Source organism: Brachyhypopomus gauderio, unplaced genomic scaffold (genome assembly GCF_052324685.1).
Source record: "Brachyhypopomus gauderio isolate BG-103 unplaced genomic scaffold, BGAUD_0.2 sc40, whole genome shotgun sequence".
Taxonomy (NCBI): Eukaryota; Metazoa; Chordata; class Actinopteri; order Gymnotiformes; family Hypopomidae; genus Brachyhypopomus; species Brachyhypopomus gauderio.
In genome coordinates, this window is record NW_027506868.1 from 2,696,044 (window position 1) to 2,715,687 (window position 19,644).

At 44.2% G+C, this 19,644-nt stretch overlaps 1 protein-coding gene across 16 annotated transcripts in view; it reads left to right on the top strand.

The window, feature by feature from the left end:
* Positions 1–19,543, top strand: part of cep350 (centrosomal protein 350) — a 58,193-nt gene extending 38,650 nt beyond the window's left edge. For 9 of the 16 annotated variants that reach the window (XM_076985424.1, XM_076985428.1, XM_076985427.1 and 6 more), the window contains 12 exons: positions 3,363–3,517; positions 9,639–9,889; positions 10,791–10,906; positions 12,224–12,311; positions 12,628–12,788; positions 14,038–14,114; positions 14,196–14,275; positions 14,435–16,203; positions 16,540–16,998; positions 17,078–17,221; positions 17,642–17,764; positions 17,897–19,543. In XM_076985424.1, the coding sequence (XP_076841539.1) occupies positions 3,363–3,517; positions 9,639–9,889; positions 10,791–10,906; positions 12,224–12,311; positions 12,628–12,788; positions 14,038–14,114; positions 14,196–14,275; positions 14,435–16,203; positions 16,540–16,998; positions 17,078–17,221; positions 17,642–17,764; positions 17,897–18,061 (3,588 nt within the window). In that variant the 3' untranslated portion in view covers positions 18,062–19,543. Of the gene's footprint in view, positions 1–3,362; positions 3,518–9,638; positions 9,890–10,790; positions 10,907–12,223; positions 12,312–12,627; positions 12,789–14,037; positions 14,115–14,195; positions 14,276–14,434; positions 16,204–16,539; positions 16,999–17,077; positions 17,222–17,430; positions 17,765–17,896 lie in introns of those variants that run through there. The other 7 variants (XM_076985429.1, XM_076985426.1, XM_076985431.1 and 4 more) reach the window with 7 other exon arrangements.
* The last annotated feature ends 101 nt before the right edge of the window (positions 19,544–19,644 follow it).

The following is a 19,644-nucleotide window of genomic DNA, read 5'->3' on the forward strand; positions in this document are numbered from 1 at the left end:
TTCACACTTCCTAACCCGAAACTAAGACAGCTGATTTCACTAATGACAACAATAGATACCAAGTAGACTACAGACTAGCAGAATCAAGCTGAAAGTAATGTAATCCAAGGCCTACCTTAAAACCAGAAGACAATCCCAAGAAAAACACAGCACAACTAATTCCAATCAGAAATGCCACTTATTTAAGCAGCAGTCAATATGTGGTCCCGCCTCCTCAGTTATTCACACTTCCTAACCCGAAACTAAGACAGCTGATTTCACTAATGACAACAATAGATACCAAGTAGACTACAGACTAGCAGAATCAAGCTGAAAGTAATGTAATCCAAGGCCTACCTTAAAACCAGAAGACAATCCCAAGAAAAACACAGCACAACTAATTCCAATCAGATTTGATTTGTATCGCATCGTATCGACAAGGGGTTTCAGAGTATCGCAGTTATATCGTTTCGGTGACAGTGTATCGAGATGTGTATCGAATCTACCTTAGTGGTGAAGATGTACATCCTTACTTTAATAGCATTAAATATGTTTGGATGTCCACCAGATCGCCAGTGGTTGGCGCCAGAGCGAACTAGTAACTCATTGAATCTTATATGTGGATCAGAGGTAAATAAATTAGATTTTTTTTCGGCGTGAGATATCACAAGTGTGGCGTGAGAGTGTGTGAAAACGGTCAAATGTGTGTGCCTCACGCTCAATGCGTGAGAGTTGGCAACCCTGGTGTGAGCCCAGAAAACATGACTTGGTTCATTGTGCTGAAGCGCGGCGCGTGCGAAGTTACAAAATTCGAGAGGTGCACGACCTTGCGATTCCCCAGCACGCACGGGCGGAGCCACCGCGATTACGTCATTTTTGGCGCGGGGACCCTCGCGACGTGTCTAGTTTAAACCAGGGCTCTGTTCGAAATAGCCTAGTACATATTACTGGCGTACTGATCGAGCCCCAAATCAGTATGCAGTATGTGACCAAAATGAAATTTTCCAGTACGCGAAACATACCCGGATGACCTACTACTTCCGCAAAATATTCCAGTACGCGAACAGAGCTATCTTCGTGGTGTACAGCATCCCATCATGCAACGCTACGTTCACGTGACCCCGTAGTAGTGTTGTCAAAAAAATCGATATATCGATATCGATACGTATTGATACTGAACATTCTGAAAAGGTACAATACTCGTATCGATTCATTTTTACATAAAATGCACTTTCGTTTGACCCACCCAAGCTGCCGTAATGCACAGGACAGTTTGTAATGCTAAAATGGCAGCTAAAGCAAACGCAGTGCTGTTGGATTCGAAGCAGATACAGATGGAAAACCGAAGGACATGAACAAGCCAGTTTGCAAGCGGTGCTTTTGGAACATTTCAACGAAGGGCGCTAAAGCCTGGTTGAGTGACCATAGCGCTTGACTCCGCGAGTGGTGGAGGCGTTTATACTTTCCGCTTTGCAGTGTTGTCCGAAACTATATGTGGTAGTATAAAAGAAACACCCCTCAACAACAGGGGAATGAACACTTACCTGACGAATTTTAGTGCTGCTTTGTGTTTCAGTGTGTTTCAGGTTTGAAAAGTGCTGCAATTTAGGCTGACTGAACAGTTCTCTTGTATTACGTTAAAAAATACGAGCCTCTTGTAATTCCAGGATGAAACATGAGAGAACGTGAAGACGTTAAGATTGGACGTTTTGAAAATGAACAACCATTAAATAATGTGATTAAAAGCGCAATATTTCGGATCATTTCGAGTATATGTATAAATATTTAACTTAATTAAGTTTAACGTGCTGGGAAATATTGGTACAAGTGCTTTAATTCCACCTTATAAAGGTGTATAAACCCTGCAAATATGACTTTGATCATTGCGCTGAGGCGCGGCGCACGCGATGTTACAAAATTCGAGAGGTGCACGACCTCGCGTGCGCCGCGCTTCAGCGCGATGAACAAAGTCATGTTTGCAGGGTTCACACACCTTGTGGAATTCAAACACTTGTATGTCACTTTCAAGATCCATTTCAATATTTCCCAGCACGAGCAAAGACACTTTGTCAGACGTTCAAAAGACATTCACAGAAATGTCAGAATGAAAGTTTTTGCGACGTCTTTTTTAAACGTCTTTTGAACGTCTATTACTGCCGTTCAGTTGCAGTTTTTGCACGTCCACTGACATCCAATAAAGGTCCTAGTCAGACGTTCAGATAGAAAACACATCATAGACGTCCATGTTAAGTTAAGGTAAGGTTAAGGTCCTAGTCACACTGCCAGATTTTGAACCAGTTTTGAACGTCCACCAGACATGCAAAAATGGGTCTGGACTGACCGATGTCATACAGACATGATTTTAACGTCTTTCTGACGTCGCATGTTTGTTGGGATAAGTTAAATATTTATACATATACTCGAAATTATTCACTTTTTTATCACATTATTTAATGGTTGTTTATTTTCAAAACGCCCAATCTTAACATCTTCACGTTTTCTCATGTTTTGTCCTGGAATTACAAGAGGCTCGTATTTGTTAACGTAATTAGTGCTGTCAATTCCAGGTGCCGCAATTAAAAGTCCTCACCAGGATTTTGCTCAGGCTTCCTGGATTGCTAATTAGAAAATCTAGCAAGCTTGAGCAAAATCCTGGTGGGGACTTTTAATCGTGGCACCTGGAATTGACAGCACTAAACATAATACAAGAGAACTGTTCAGTCAGACAACTATTTGTTGTGAAATGAAGTTACAATTTCAAGTATTTTCAAACACAAAGCAACATTCATTTGTTTGTCTATAAAAAAATAAATAAAAAGGCTTTCAAACGGAAATTAGCACAGTATCTGACTTTGGTATCGAAAATGGTATCGAATTTCAATTTTTTTTAAGTATCGTATCGAAGTTGTAATTCTTAGTATCGTGACAAGCCTACCCCGTAGTATGCTTTGCTTTTGTCGCATGCTGGAAACTGTACTGCATACTACTACGAGGACCAATATGCAGTATCCAGTATATACTGAGTCCAGTATGCAGTATCCAGTATGTAGTAGGCTATTTTGAACAGAGCCCAGACTTTACTTTGCGTAGTGTGGGTGCTTGCGTAGCTTAGAGGGAGGGATCGTCCATCCTCTTTTTGACTTCGAGGCTCGAGATTGTGACATAATTTCAATCGATTTCAATTTAATATCGAAATCATGACACCCCTAACACACACACAAACGAACACACACACACACACACCCAACACTGTGCCACTTCACATCACACAAACAGCCTCTCACTGGCACTGAATAATAATTATTTATAATTATTAATAATTATATTATTATAAATAAAAATGAGTACAGAACAAATTATTTCTCATGACCTTTGAACTTCAGAGATCACCTGTTTCTGGTGAAATGAAGTTGGCTCCGCCCAGTGTGACAGTGACTGATGTGGAGACGCGTAGCCCCTCCCCCATCTCTGTGTCGGGCAGCGAGACCAGCAGCATCATGCAGAAGCTAAAGAAGATGCATTACCACAAGGATGAGAGGTACACGCTACACGCTCTAGATACACGCTACACGCTCTAGATACACGCTACACGCTCTAGATACACGCTACACGCACTAGATACACACTACATGCTACACTATACGCTACACGCACTAGATATACGCTACACGCACTAGATACATGCTACACGCACTAGATACACACTACACGCACTAGACACACTACACGCACTAGATACACAGTACAAGCTATACACAGTAGATACACACTACACACATTAGATACACACTACACGCACTAGATCCACACTATACCCTACATGTGCTAGATACGCACTAGATACACACTACACGCTACACACTACATGCACTAGATACACTACACACACTAGATTTACGCTACACGCACTAGATTTACGCTACACGCACTAGATACACACTACACGCACTAGATACACGTTACACTATACGCTACACACACTAGATACACACTATACTCTACACACACTAGATACACACTACACACACTAGATACACACTACACACACTAGATACACACTACACACACTAGATACACACTATACCCTACATGTGCTAGATACGCACTAGATACACACTACACGCTACACACTACATGCACTAGATACACTACACACACTAGATACACGCTACACGCACTAGATTTACACTACACGCACTAGATACACGTTACACTATATGCTACATACACTAGATACACACTACACGCACTAGATACACACTATACTCTACACCAGTGATTCTCAACTGGTGGGTCGCGACCCAAAAGTGGGTCGCGGACACGTTCTTGGTGGGTCGCGGACAGCTTGTTAAAAAAAAAAGTCTACTCTTCAGATTTTGTACTCGTCTTTTATCTTGAAAAAAGACAGAGGCACATGCCACAGCTCCAGACTGCGACTAAAATGGTCGCAATCGCGACCATAAATGAGTAATAAAATTATTTCACTCGCCAGTGGCGACAGGTGATACAAGAGCATTATATTTTATGGGTGAAGATTTTTTGTCATTGGAAAAATATCCACAATTTTCTTTTGAGGTTGTATTTTAAAAGTTAACCGATATGCTGTAGTTCCCACTCTCATGTTCGCTCTGCCCATTAACAAAAGCGGGAATCACCAGCGTGACTCGCAAAGCAGCGGAGCCGAGCTGAAACTTTAGCACTAAGCGTTAGCTTGTTGAAAATAGCGAAGCCAAAAATATTGGATTTTTTCCACACAGTCTACATTTCTGTCGGACCATAAGAGGACACACTCCTTTATAACTGTACATAGTTTTAAGTTCATTTTAATGGGATCAAAAGTCACTCATATACATACTATGAAACTTGGTAAAGTTCGTTTCACGTTCGCATATTCGGAATTCTTTCTTCAATACCTTTAAGTTAAAAGTACCAAAATATGCAAATTCTTATTTCTGGCACCCAAGACAAACATCTACAACTTTGTTTACATCAGGAATATATGTATTTTAAAACATGTTATTTTAAATATACTCGTGTCACCGCTGCAACGTCTAAGGCACCGTCTACAAACGACCTTAACACGGAAGCAAGTGGAGGTCGTAAAGGCCCCAGAGCACTGCGCACTCCGTTTTTTGCAATAATTTCAATAACTTTTAAACGGTCCATCTAAGACCACCAAAGAAGTTGGATTACATAAAGTTAATCTTTAATAACAACCTACAACTAAAAGATGGGTATTTATACCTTGCACCAATGTGTGGTGGTCAGTTTTTGTCAAATATTTCAATAGCTTTTAAATGGGCCATCATAATTCCACAAAACAAGGTTGTTGATTAGGATGCACTTAACTATAACTTGTTTTATGCTCTTATGATGGACATTTTAAAAGCTATTTAAACATTTGACAAAATGTGCACTTAATATTTATACAACTTGTTTTTATCTTATGAAGAATCATTTAAAAATAATTTAAATCTTTGCAGAAAAAAAGAGTGTGCAGTGCTCCGGGGCCTTTACGACCGCTTTTGTCCATGTTAAGGTCATTTGTAGATGGTAATAGTAGTACATTTAAAACATGTCTAATTCCGAATACGCAAATATGAAACCAACTTAACCACAGTTACAAGGAAGAGAAAACATGTTGGACGACAGAGATCTTAAATAACAGCTGACCTGATGTGAGTGCTTATTAGTTTATATTATGGCACCTAGAAAAAGTTATTGGCGCCTGATTTTTTCCTTTTAGGACCTACTGGCTCCTTGAGTAATTTTTAGTATGTAGCCCAGCATGAGAACCATCTTGTTGCCATGGTAACCACCAATTGTTTACCCTTTTAATTTGTTATAACATTTGTACTGTATAAAACTGGGTCGCAACTTAATGACAATGAGAAAAAGTGGGTCCCGGGCTGAGACCAGTTGAGAACCCCTGCTCTACACACACTAGATACATGCTACACACTACATGCACTAGATACACGCTACACGCACTAGATACACTACACGCACTAGATACACACTACATGCTACATGCTCTAGATATACACTATACACTACACTAGATACACACTACACGCGACACTATACGCTACACACAAGATACACACTACACGCACTGGATACATGCTACATGCTCTAGATACACACTACACGCACTAGATACATGCTACACACTACACGCACTAGATACGCACTACACGCACTAGACACACTACATGCACTAGATACACACTACATGCTACACACTAGATACACACTACACGCACTAGATACACACTAAACACACTTGGGGCTGCCACAAACGATTATTTTTAGTCAACTAATCACCTATACATTTTTATGATTAGTCGACTAATTGGATCATATGTTAATTTAATATAAAACATACAATTTATCGCACTAGAATGCAGCTGCTATTATATAACCATCATTAGATTTCAGCTATATGCTAACTAAAAATAAAATAATTTATATCATAGTTCATTAAACTTTTAATGAAAAGTTGCAACAAACAATTCAGGGTACCCGCGGGTCCCTAAAAAGTCTTTAAATGTCTTAAATTTAGTTTTACATATTCAAGGTCTAAAAATGTCTTAAAATGTCTGGAATTTTAGGAGGGGAGGCATTAAATAAGTGTGTTGCTCAGTTTTTCTGTTTTAATTTACCGATGTATATCCCACAATTATCATTTCCGCAACGGCCGTATACTCCGCATGGTAGATGGCAGTAGTACGTCACCTAACAGGTGGAAACAGCAGACGATGCTTTAGCTGCCTAATAAGCTGCTTTTCTTATTTGAGTGCTGCGGCGGGAACAACAATACAAGGCTCCGATGCAGACAAGGGTAAATGTCGATTCAATGACAAGTGGCTGGAGGATGAAAAATATTGTGGCTGGCTGAAACCTTCCAGTGATTCGTATAAGGCGTGATGTGAACTTGCCGAAAAACATTCAAACTTGGTACAATGGGCTGTAAAACGCTGGATTCTCATATGAAATCTGAAAACACACAAGTGATATGATGGCACTTGTAATAGTAATATGCATATCGAGTCATTCGCTGCTAACTGTAGTTTAACTGTAAGTACCAAAAATGATTTGTCTACTGTGTAGTGCGACGAAACGTCCGTATTTCCCGGGACGCATTTCACGTCCTGTCCCGGGTTTTTTTTAAAGTGAGAAAATGTCCTGGGCTGTGTTCGAAATAGTCTACTACATACTACTGGCATACTGATCGAGCCCCAAATCAGTATGTCGTATGCAGTATGTGACCAAAATGAAAATTTCCAGTACGCGAAACATACCCGGATGACCTACTACTTCCGCAAAATATTCCAGTACGCGAACAGAGCTATCTTCGTGGTGTACTGCATCCCATCATGCAACGCTACGTTCACGTGACCCCGTAGTGTGCTTTGATTTTGTCGCATACTGGAAACTGTACTGCATACTACTACGACGACCAGTATGCAGTATCCAGTATATACTGAGTCCAGTATGCAGTATCCAGTATGTAGTAGTCTATTTCGAACACAGCCCTGGTTTAAAAAAAAAATGGCTCTGCCCCTGCGCGAGGTCCCCGCGTGCTGTCGCTTCGCGAGGTCGTGCACAACCCCCCGGTCAACAAATTACTTTACGTGTCCCCCCAACAACAACAAATTACGTTCGCCACCCCCTCCAGGTTCAAATCTCACTCCAAGCGATCTTCAAAAGTTGGCAACCCTGGTATTATTTTTTCTTGTGAGATGTATTAAAAAGGTCTTAAGTCATTGAATTTGAGATTTAAAAATGTGATACCCTGCAATTATTAAAATAAGGAAAGCATTTAAACAACACAAAAATAAATACATTAATAAAGAAAATATATTTTTAGGACTTTCTTTTTTTCATTTGTCTCTGGCATCAAATGTAGCTACATTTAATCAAATTAGGTAGGTACCTGAAACTAAGAAATTATTCACAAAAATAAAGTTTTGGTCTCACTGACGTTACAGAAAACACATGAATGCGTGCTAAGGCTAATGAAACAAATCGCCATCGCTAATGTTAATTTTTACAGCTATCACGATGAGTAAGTATTAAGTTAATGCTCCGTTTACACTAATTTTAGCAGCTAACAAGCAATTTAGATTACCGAGATTACTGTGCATCTTCATCATTGTCACAATCAGCCACAACGTGCTTCAGGTACACCACTATGACTCCTACGCTACTATAATTCCTACACCACGCACCACACGCGGAAGGCAAGTTCTGCATTGCAGATATTGCATTGCACGCGTTTCTCTTTCATTTTCTTAAAGTGATCCGACACTTTTGAGTTCCGTAGCCGGGTAGCCATGATACCAGAGCCTGTCTATATAACGTTCTGGGATGTCGTTTCTACTACTGCGCATGTGCGTCAGTGGAAACTGCCGCAGCAGTTGGGAGAGAAAAAAAGTAAAGAACCCCCCCCCCCCCCAAAAAAAAAAAACGACGCATCGACTTTTAAATTAGTCGTCGACTATTTTAATAGTCGACATAATCTTGACTAGTCGACTAATCATGGAGGCCTACACGCACTAGATACCCGCTGCACGCACTAGATACACACACACTACATGCACTAGATACACACACACTACCCGCACTAGATACACACTATATGCTACATGCATACTACACACTACTATACACTATAGTGGTTGGTGGTGGTGTTGGGGTTTTGGTTGGTGTTGGGTTGGCAATTTGTTAGACCAGTGTCTTTTAGACCAGGCACAGGTCAGCCAGAAACACACTGCAGCTTTGATGGGTTGTTCACGTGGTGACGGCCATAGCAGTAGTGTCTTCAGTGAGTTGGTAGTGTAATATTTGTGAGTTGGTAGTGTGATATTTGCTCAAGGGTTACGGTTTCTAAGGCCAGTTCACACAAGTCCAAGTCTTGTATTTTATATTTAAATATACAATAAATATATAATAATACTCTAAATTCAGGTCCTGCGGCAGCTGTGTGCAGGCTGGTTTTTCGTGTAGTGTGGTGGCTGGAGACTTCAGATCATCTCTTGCTGCCTGTCCAGTGTACTGATGGATTATATAGCTGTGATTAAGGGAGGGTGGAGGTGCTTAATCTGTGCTGTGGCCGCAGTAAATCCTGCAGATTCAATAAGAGGTCTGGTGATGAGCTAATGAGTATATATAAGACCATGGCTGTAATGGAATTGAAGGCCAGATTGGATGGAGATGGCTTTTGTATTCACAAGGCAAGCACATTGGTCTCAGATAAAGCCATCTGTTCCCCTAACATCCTTCTAATGAGCTCAAACCACCTCAGACAAGACAGCAGAGCAGGTGTGTCTCTGTACAGATGTTAGACAGCCAGCAAGTGCCACCAGAGACACTGTGTTTCTGCCTGGCCATAGTAACAGAGAGGATATGTTTTCATTGGTCCATTATTTTTGTATCAGAACTGCATGTTTAACGATTTTCTCTAAAATCTTAATTCCAACCCTCTAATCAAGGAGACAAAAAACCATTGGGGCCTGCTTTGTGCTTCTTAATTACGTTGTCATTTCCCCAATCCTATGTCTTGCTTATGATGGTTTTCTCTCTCTCTCTCTCCCTCTCTCTCTCTCCCTCTCTCTCCCTCTCTCTCTCTCTCTCCCCCTCTCCCTCCCTCTCAGATTCCTGACCAAGCGTGAGCAGCAGCTGGGCCGTAGACGTTTGCAGGCAGAGGAGCTGCTGGCGTGGAGGCAGCGTTTGGATGCAGAGGAGCTGGTGGTGCAGCGGATGGAGCTACAGGCCCTTGCAGTCTGGGAGCCACACGGCATGACTGTGGCAGCAGGGGGTGCTGTCCAGGAGCACAGCGCACACAGCCCACAAGCTCACACCAGCCCTGCTGCCAGCACCAGGCTGGACACCAGCACAAGCAAAGGTGACATAAGCAGGGTCAGAGGTCAGGGGTCTGGGGGAGGGGGGTGGGCGGATGGGGGACTGGGATGTCTTTGGTCTGATCACCACAGATGAGCCAGTGAGATTACTATAGCAATCTGAGAGGAAATGTCACACACGGCTTGATGTGACTGTGAGACTAGAGTCAAATTAGTCTTTAATGGTGACGAGAAAAAAAAATATCGCAAATATAAGATTAGCATTTTGCATTTTACATTCCTATTTTGTTTCTAAAATACTTTCCCTCTTTTGCGTTTCTTTCTTTTTGTTTGCCAGTCACAATACTTTTCTTTCTGGCAGCTGTTCGCCCAGCTGGACCACAGCTATATACACTTTATAGATTGATGGTAATAATCAACTTTTATAGACACATAAGTCGGTAGCTAGATTTGTTTTCACTAACTAATTGTGCAGTGTGATCAGGACTGTGAGAAGAGTAGGCTAGCTAGCTAACATGGAAAACATGGATACCAGTTCCAACTGATGACGCGGAACATTCACGGCATGCCTTTCGCTCTTGGCCACGCCTCTTTCCCTGCCCCCACACAGAGGGTAAAACCAGAGCAAAGAAAAGAGAGAAGCACGAAAAAAAATTATGATCGTAAAATGCGAGATGCAAAGAAAAGCAGTGTGACAAGCAAACAAAAGAAAGAAACGCAAAAGAGGGAAACTATTGCCGAAACAAAATAGGAGGTTAAAATGCTAATCTTATATTTGCGATATTTTTTTTTCTCATCATACGAGACCTGCTAGTGAACTGAAGTTTAACTGCAGGGATTCACCCAGGACAGAGTGTAGTGCTGTCCTCCAGCCATGTGTCACTGCTTCAAGTTGTGATGAACCCCCAAACTGAAGTGTGTGCGTGTGTGTGCGCGTGTGCGTAGCAGGCAGTGAGGATGAGTCTGGTCCGTGTGTGTCCTCCTCAGATGTCTCAGTGTCCACGCGGGGCCCTGTCCTCACTCTCAGTCCCCAGGACTCTGAGTTCACACACAGCAGCCAGGTGAGAAGCCTCGTACATGGGATACGCTTAACCCAGGTGTTAACCCCACAAACATGTCAACAGGCCTGATAGTTTTCAGGCGCCACGCCGGAATTCCGGCGTACCTGTCCGCGAGAAAAAAAAAATTGAGGGGGGGGGAAATCCGTCAAATCATAATGATAAACCACACGCGCGCGCATGCTATCTGTTTTGAGGCCGAAATATGATCCTTATGATCCTTACGAGGTTCCCAAGTTACGATTTTTCGTGGTTACTACACATCTCCCATTTACTGTATAAAGCCTCGTTTGGACCTAAGTGGTTCTGCGTCGTAAACGGAACTTGGTGTTTGGTGTGCGCGGCGTCAGGATTAGTTAAATGCAGCTATGGATAAAGGTATTGGCCAAAAGCCTAGCTTTAGGATAGGATAACTGCGTATAGTACCTTATTTACGTACAGTATGTACGTATGTTCCGATTTACACCGAAAATCGATTTACGACGGATCAACGTCGTAACCCGGGGACCGCCTGTATTTCAGACATCGGAAGAGCTTCAGAGGTAGCTACAAGATAAATTCAGTATTTTATCTTTATTCTGATTAAGTAAAATTTTTATCAGAAATATAAGAGTGCTTTTTTTTGAGCCGGTACAGGTGGTCAGATGATCTGGTTCATCCTGGCCGCCTTACGGCGTAAGGTGTAATACATGAACAAAAGCACAAAATGTATGTCCTAATAAACCAACACAAAATATTTATTACATTTATTAAATTTTATATATATAAACTAACTATAATCATAATATTTGTAATTCTTTTAAACTTTATTTGCATAATTTCTTTGAGTTGTCTGCTATCCTATAATTTACTAACAGTAATGAATAAATAATTAATCATGCCTGTTTTTAACATATTGTGTCTAATATAAATCTTTAGGTTACAGCATTTTCTCAGAATATTAATAGAAATTAGTTTTTATTTCACTATAATGAATACCTGACTTATTTATTATTAATTAATTTAAAGATTAATTATTAAATATTCAAAATATGGTACACTAACACTCCACACACACCCCCCCCCCCCCCCCCCCCGCTCAGAAAAATTTAATTTTTCCCACTATCACCCCTGTGTCAATCTCTCACTCTTGTTTTTTTCCTTGCCTGTACTTTAGAGAAATGTTGCCGTCTACAGTAATTAATTGGTTTGACTTAAGCCCCTTCCTTTCTGCATAAGGGATAAAGATTTTTCAAAAGCAGCAGGTGATAACTGAATTTCCATTTATTCTGACTATCCTGCTGTCCTTCATTCTCTGTGGGTATGTTGTGGTTTCTCCAGGCTAACTGCACTGTGAGCTCTATCAGTAAAGAACCTGTGCAGGGCAGCTCCAGGATCAGTGAGCCCCGCCATGTAGCCCCTGTGTCAGGTGAGCCCCCGCCCTGGGTATAGGACAGAGATTAGGGTTATGAAAGAAGCCTAGGGTTATGACTAAGGATTTATTATCCTGTGTCAGCTGGTACTTGTGAGTGAGTCTGTGAATGTGTATTGTGCTTATCTCTGTGGCATGTGTCTGTTTGATTGGGATTTACGGTTAGTGGCTGGGGTTTAGGGTTAGTGTCTGGGGTGTAGGGTTAGTTGCTGGGGTTTAGTGTTGTGGTTTGCTGCTGTACTGCAACTGTTGGACTGTCTTCTTTTGTTTGAGGGGGGTTAGGGTTTACAGTAATCTTTCATGTTCTGCACAGAGGCAGCGTCAGACCAAAGTGATGTTGAGGGGCGTGTCCTGGTCCTGAAGGCGGAGCTTCGCCGACGCAAGGCAGAAGTCCAGCAGCTGAAGAAGGAGCAAAAACAGAGACAGAAGGAGCGTCTAAAAGCCCAGGAGGCCGTTCTGCTGAAACAGCTGCAGGTCACCTGAACACACACGAAAGACCACCACCTCACCTGAACACACCCACACCAGAGACCACCACCTGAACACACACACCCACACCAGAGACCACCACCTGAACACACACACACACCCACCCACCAGAGACCACCGCTTGAACACACACACACCCACCCACCAGAGACTACTGCCTGAACACACACACACCCACCAGAGACCACCGCCTGAACACACACACACCCACCCACCCACCCACCAGAGACCACCGCCTGAACACACACACACCCACCAGAGACCACCACCTGAACACACACACACCCACCAGAGACCACCACCTGAACACACACACACCCACCAGAGACCACCACCTGAACACACACACACCCACACCCACCAGAGACCACCACCTGAACACACACACACACACACCCACCAGAGACCACCACCTGAACACACACACACACACACACCCACCAGAGACCACCACCTGAACACACACACACACACACCCACCAGAGACCACCACCTGAACACACACACACACACACACACACCCACCAGAGACCACCACCTGAACACACACACACACACACACACCCACCAGAGACCACCACCTGAACACACACACACACACACCCACCAGAGACCACCGCCTGAACACACACACACCCACCAGAGACCACCGCCTGAACACACACACACACACACACACACACACCCACCAGAGACCACCGCCTGAACACACACACACACACACACACCCACCAGAGACCACCGCCTGAACACACACACACACACCCACCAGAGACCACCGCCTGAACACACACACTCACCAGAGTCCACCGCCTGAACACACACACTCACCAGAGACCACCGCCTGAACACACACACACCCACCCACCAGAGACCACCGCCTGAACACACACCAGAGACCACCGCCTGAACACACACCAGAGACCACCGCCTGAACACATACACACACACCAGAGACCACCGCCTGAACACATACACACACACCAGAGACCACCACCTGAACACACACACACACCAGACTTAACTCTAACCCTTTATCCAGCTATCTCTGTGATTAGAGTGTACCGCTGACTGTTTCAAAACTGCATTTAAAGAAAACTGCTAACACTCTGGGACTTTTACACCTGCACATAGCTATACTGTCTTTCACCCATTATTACTTTTTTTATTATAATGAGCTCTGAAGGAAACTGTGTTCACAGTTTTGTTTGTTTCCTTTGGGCCACTTCTGCAGTCATATAACAACTTCATTCAGAAGACCAAGGCTGAGTTGAGTAGGACAGACGCACCTGAAGCTCCAGGACACTACAGGCCAGTGACAATAATACACATCAATGCCCCTTAAACACCTCCCCCTACCCCAGTGCTCTAAACATCTCATGTGTTGTGTAGGCCTGAAGCTGGTGAGAAGCTGAATGCTCTCAGTGAGTTGGAGACACAGGTGCTACTCACAGAACCGCTGTCTGAAAATGGTGTGTTACTAATACCATTGCTTATAAACAAAGTAAACATGCATTTAATGTCTATATAAGAACTGTATTATAAAGTAAATACAATATACATATTGTGTTTTGATAGATGCATGACTAAGTGAAATATAAAATTTTAATATGCTGATGTGCTGATGCCAGCAGTCTGCCATGAAGCCTCGGTGTCCTCAGAAGAAGAGGCTTCCGCGGTCACCCCGACCCCGGTGTTGGGGAGCCCTGACCGTGGGAGTGGGACTCCGCTGTCCCTCAAACCCCAACACGGCACCCTAACACGCGATGCCTACAGCCAGTTGGAGAGCACTGCTAGGCCACAAGTCAGTGCCTCAGTTTCCAGTGAGGGGTCGGAGGTAACCGAAGAGCTGCAGTATCTGAGGGGGGAGGGCAGGAGTGATGCGCAGGGTTCTTCTGGCTCGGCTCAGTTCTCTGAGCCACTGCTCAAGATGGACCTCCAGCCACCTGGCAGTGCTGAGGACGTGATGATGGCAGAACCATGCCAGCCTGGACCAGCAGACCGTGAGAGTGGCGAGGAGAGAAACTCCAGTGATTTGGTCCTAAACACAGAGGAGTCCCGATCCCCAGCCCTCCCTTCACGCACTGATGGTCCTGACCTTTCACCTAGGAAACATTTGGAGGAGCATACAGAGACCCCCTTACCCTCAGGCCATGGATATAGTGATGATTTTGAAACGTCACTTGATTCGTCACTCAGAGAGGATCGTCAAAGCCCTGAGCTAACAACACCTTCAGCTTTACAGCCTATAGAGAATCTCTGCTTAATCGGCAGCAAAGTGGACATATATGAGGAGCTGAGTGTGGGCTCAGGGACCGATGGAGGCACTGTCCACTCTCACAGCTCAGTGGATGTTCAGAGTCCGCCAAAGCCCTCAAACGAACACATCTGTGACATTGCAATTCCTGCAAAGCTTCTGACAATCTTGACATCTGTAGAAGAGCCTCTGAAAGATGCAATGGCCAGTTACTGCATTGGTGACAGGGTGTTGGTGAATAACATCCACCCAGGCTCTCTCAAATTCAAGGGCCAAATGGGCTTTGCTAGTGGATTCTGGGCTGGAGTTGAACTGGATGAGTCAAAAGGAACAGGTGATGGAGTTTGTGATGGGGTGATGTACTTCCAGTGCAAAGAGGGACATGGAATATTTGCCCCTCCTGACAAGATCTCTCATCTGACTGAGAGCCGAGGTGACACCACTGGAGAGGAAGAGTCTTCATTTGATGACAACTTGCTGGAGAAGCACAGCGCTGAACGCCAGACACAGCAGAGGAACCTGCAGAAGAAAAAACCTGAAACACGAGGATTCTCTGATGGGCCATCTGACAAGGAGACAAAACTCCCTCAGTCTGGAAATGACAACTTCCTAAAGTCAGCCCTTAACATGGATGTCTTTAATCGTGATATCATGGAAGACATGAAGCAAGACGACCTGTCAAATGGGATGGACAAGAATGTCCTCCTGACACTTGATCTGTCTTCACATCAGCAGGGTTTCCCTATCGATCAGGAAGAAGAAGCAGAAGTTCACAGACAGGAAGAGGAACAAACAGTGGACATCTTGGACCTACTAGTCAGTGAGAAGTCTAGAGTAGAGGACCTTAAGAAAGCCTCAGATCTCTCGTGTGAGAGGACGAGTGTGGTGGACAGGGCTGTGAGTGACGGACAGACTCTCCACTCCTTGGTGGATAAAATCCTGAACAGCTTTGTGTGTGACACGGTGAGGCAGTTTCAGCACATCAGGAAGGAAAAAGAGCAGAAAATCACAAGTGCCAATCAGTCAAATGTGAGTGATGAAGACGCTGGTGAAGGAGACGCTGGTGGAGAAGACAAGACCAGCTTCCCTGCCTTCTTCAAGGACCAAGAAGAAGTGTGCTCTCCAGAGTTTTGCAATAGATCGGTGGGTACTGTCAACAGATCGGAGGGTGCAGTCAGTCCTCGTAACAAAAAAGGCACAGATGTTTTAAGTGGGATAGTATCACTAATCACTGCTGCCTGAATAACTCTAACACCACTAAAGTTTTTTCCCTTCAAGAAAGTGAATGATTTAACTTTTAAACTGATAATAACGGGACTGTTTCAGTGTTTACAAATGGATCTTTTGACCTGTAGTCAGGGGTTAATGTTTGTCTTTGTCGTGTTGATTTGGAGTTTCTTTGTTTTGCTTTTGTTTAAGTTTATATGAGTGTGTTGTGCATTTTGACATGTGAAGACTGTTGGCATGTGTACCCCGCAGGAGAGTCCTGTCCTGGGGCCCAGTGGACAGGAGGAACTGGCCAAACGTCTGGCAGAGCTGGAGCTGAGCCGTGAGCTGCTGGATGTGCTTGGTGATGAGCAGGACTGGTTTGACGAGGACTTTGGTCTCAGCTCTCGTAAAGAGCAGCAGAAGTTGAGACGGTGTAGGCCGGAGCAGGAGGGGCTGGTGTCTGCCTCTCAGCAGACCAGGACACCCACCAGGCATCAGCTCCCCCAGCTCCTCCCTCCTCAGGACACGGCCATGCTGGTCCCACACACCGCTCCTGAGGTGGAGAAACTCGTGATGGCGGCTGTGCAGGAGATCTGGAGAGAGTGCGGGCTGGGCCAGGGCCATCAGAGTGTGGCTGGAGTTCCCAAACCTCAGCCCTCAGACACCTTCCTGTGTGACGGCACCAACAGAGATGAGCAGGAAGCTCAATGTTTGCGGAGCTACAAGCAGGTGAGAGAGAGCACATCGGGTCTTTATATACCTCCTGTTTTCAGTGTCACTGTACTCATTCAGCCACAACTGTGTGTAGGCTGTGTTTGACCTGTCCTGGGAGGTCATGCAGGACATGTATGAGGACCCCAACACAGAGCAGACACAGTGGGCCAGACCACGCCGTCTCAACTCTGTGTGCATCCACAGGGCTACAGGACCCAGTCACATCACAAAAGTTCAGGTAACGACCTGGTAACCCCCCTCACTAACCTTCATCACCCTGGTAACCCCCCTCACTAACCCTCATCACCCTGGTAACCCCCTCACTAATCCTAATCACCCTGGTAACCCCCCTCACTAATCCTCATCACCCTGGTAACCCCCCTCACTAACCCTCATCATCCTGTCATCCTGGCCTTGCTGAGGAGCTGTGTGTGTGTTTGTGTGTAGTTATGTGATGTGTGTTTGTGTGTAGTTATGTGATGTGTGTGTGTGTGTGTAGTTATGTGATGTGTGTGTGTGTGTGTGTAGTGATGTGATGTGATGTGATGTGTGTGTGTGTGTGTGTGTGTGTGTGTGTGTGTGTGTGTGTGTGTGTGTGTGTGTGTGTGTGTGTGTGTGTGTGTGTGTGTGTGTGTGTGTGTGTGTGTGTGTGTTTCAGGCGTTTGTCACCAGTGAGGTTCTGAGGCTGTGTGGGCTGCAGGTGGGTCGGAATCAGACGTCTGACTGGCAGAAGATGCTGAAATTTGGACGTAAAAAGCGGGACCGAGTGGACCGAATCCTGGTGAGAAACTGGCTAAATTGGGTTTTTCATTTTTGTGCAAAATGTCTATAGTAAACAGACAAACCAGTAGGTGGAGTATAAAGATGTGGACCCTGTGTGGTGAGTCTAGCCTGACGCTCCCTGCTTCCTCAGGTCCAAGAGCTGCATGATGAGGAGGTTCTGTGGGTGAGTTACGACGAGGACGAGCTCTTTGTGAAGATGCAGCTGGCAGATGGTATCTTAGAGGCTCTACTGAAGGACACAGCCGAGGTTCTGGTCCACATCCAGGAGAAGAGATCCAAACGGATCCTGTGCTGATAGCACCGCTGAACTCCATAACTACCATTTTAATCCCAGATTGACACTCCATGGGAATTAAAGAAGGCATCTTTTCACATCACATGTTTACGGTTGGACCAGAACCATGATGTACACACACACACTCTCACTTGTTGCTAGATCTCTCTTCACTCAGAGTCCAGGGGTGGATCACTGCATGTGTGCCGGTGCTCCATGCTTAGAGCATGTTTTGGGCAATATGACTGGGAACGGACCACTGGGACCGCTTTGAGATGGTCTGATGATACCTTCTCTTTTAGCTCTATTAGCCAATTTATTTGAAATAATTTTTAAATTATGCAAATAATACTGGGACCTGTATAAAGAGAAATTCTTTAGAATGTTATAAAACCAGACTAAGCACATAAAGTGAGTGTCGAAAGGAATGTTGCACAAGAAAATTTAGTGCAACAACAACACAAAAAATGGGGTTAGGGGCTATGGGTTAGTGTTAGGGGTTAGTGTTATGGGTATAGTCCTGAAGTCCTGTCGCTCCTGTTCTGGTGGCCCCTTTAAGTGCCTCTGTGGTTTGTGTTACACAAACCTGTTAAATGTAATTTCTGCCTCACTCTCCTGGTTCTGGTGCTGAGCAGGTTTGATGTAGATCAGACCTGCTGGAGAGGTTAGGGGGTGTGTGTGTGTGTGTGTGTGTGTGTGTGTGTGTGTGTGTGTGTGTGTGTGTGTGTGTGTGTGTGTGTGTGTGTGTGTGTGTGTGTGTGTGTGTGTGTGTGTGTGTGTGTGTGTGTGTGTGTGTGTGTGTGTGTGTGTGTGTGTGTGTGTGTGTGTGTGTGTGTGAGAGGGAGAAAGAACAGGAAGCACAAGTCTGTGTGACAGACATGCCCACCATGGACACTCCCACAGCTTCCTTCTGTACTGTTATCATAGTGCAGAAACACCAGGGCAATTAACTGCACCCAGAACTTTTTCATTATTAATTTCATTCTCCTTTAACTGTTCCAATCAGTCAGTGTTTCCATTTAAAAAGGTGATTAATTGATTTCTGCTCAGTGACAGATACTGCACTTCACCACACCCAGTGATGCTGCACACACTGCACCTCACCACACCCAGTGATGCTGCACACACACTCATGTCCTGTTGGCCTTCAGAGTTCGGGCTCTGTGCCTCCTTTAGAGATCAGGCCTCCACTGGCCCTCAGAGGCTTTGATTAGCACGTCTGACTTTTTACCATACAACAATAACTGCTTTTAAACAAACTAAAATATAAGTGGCACAAATTGTATGATAATCGATTTCTACAATAGATCAGTAGCATAAACATTTTGCATCTCTGGTGTGTGTGCACGCGTGTGCGTAAATTAAAGGCCTGCTCACTGTGAGCTAACTCACAGGCGGATGTGGGTACTGTGGAATAACAGTGGAGTTTGCACACATGTACATAGTAGAATTATTTGTTTAATGATCTTTGAACTTGTAAATAAAATGCTTCTTTCTCAATCACACTGATGTTTGTTATGGTTTGTTTTTCTTTGACCTGTTGATATGTCACAGCACTAAACCACCACGACTAATATACTTAAACTTAATGCAGTAAGTTCTCA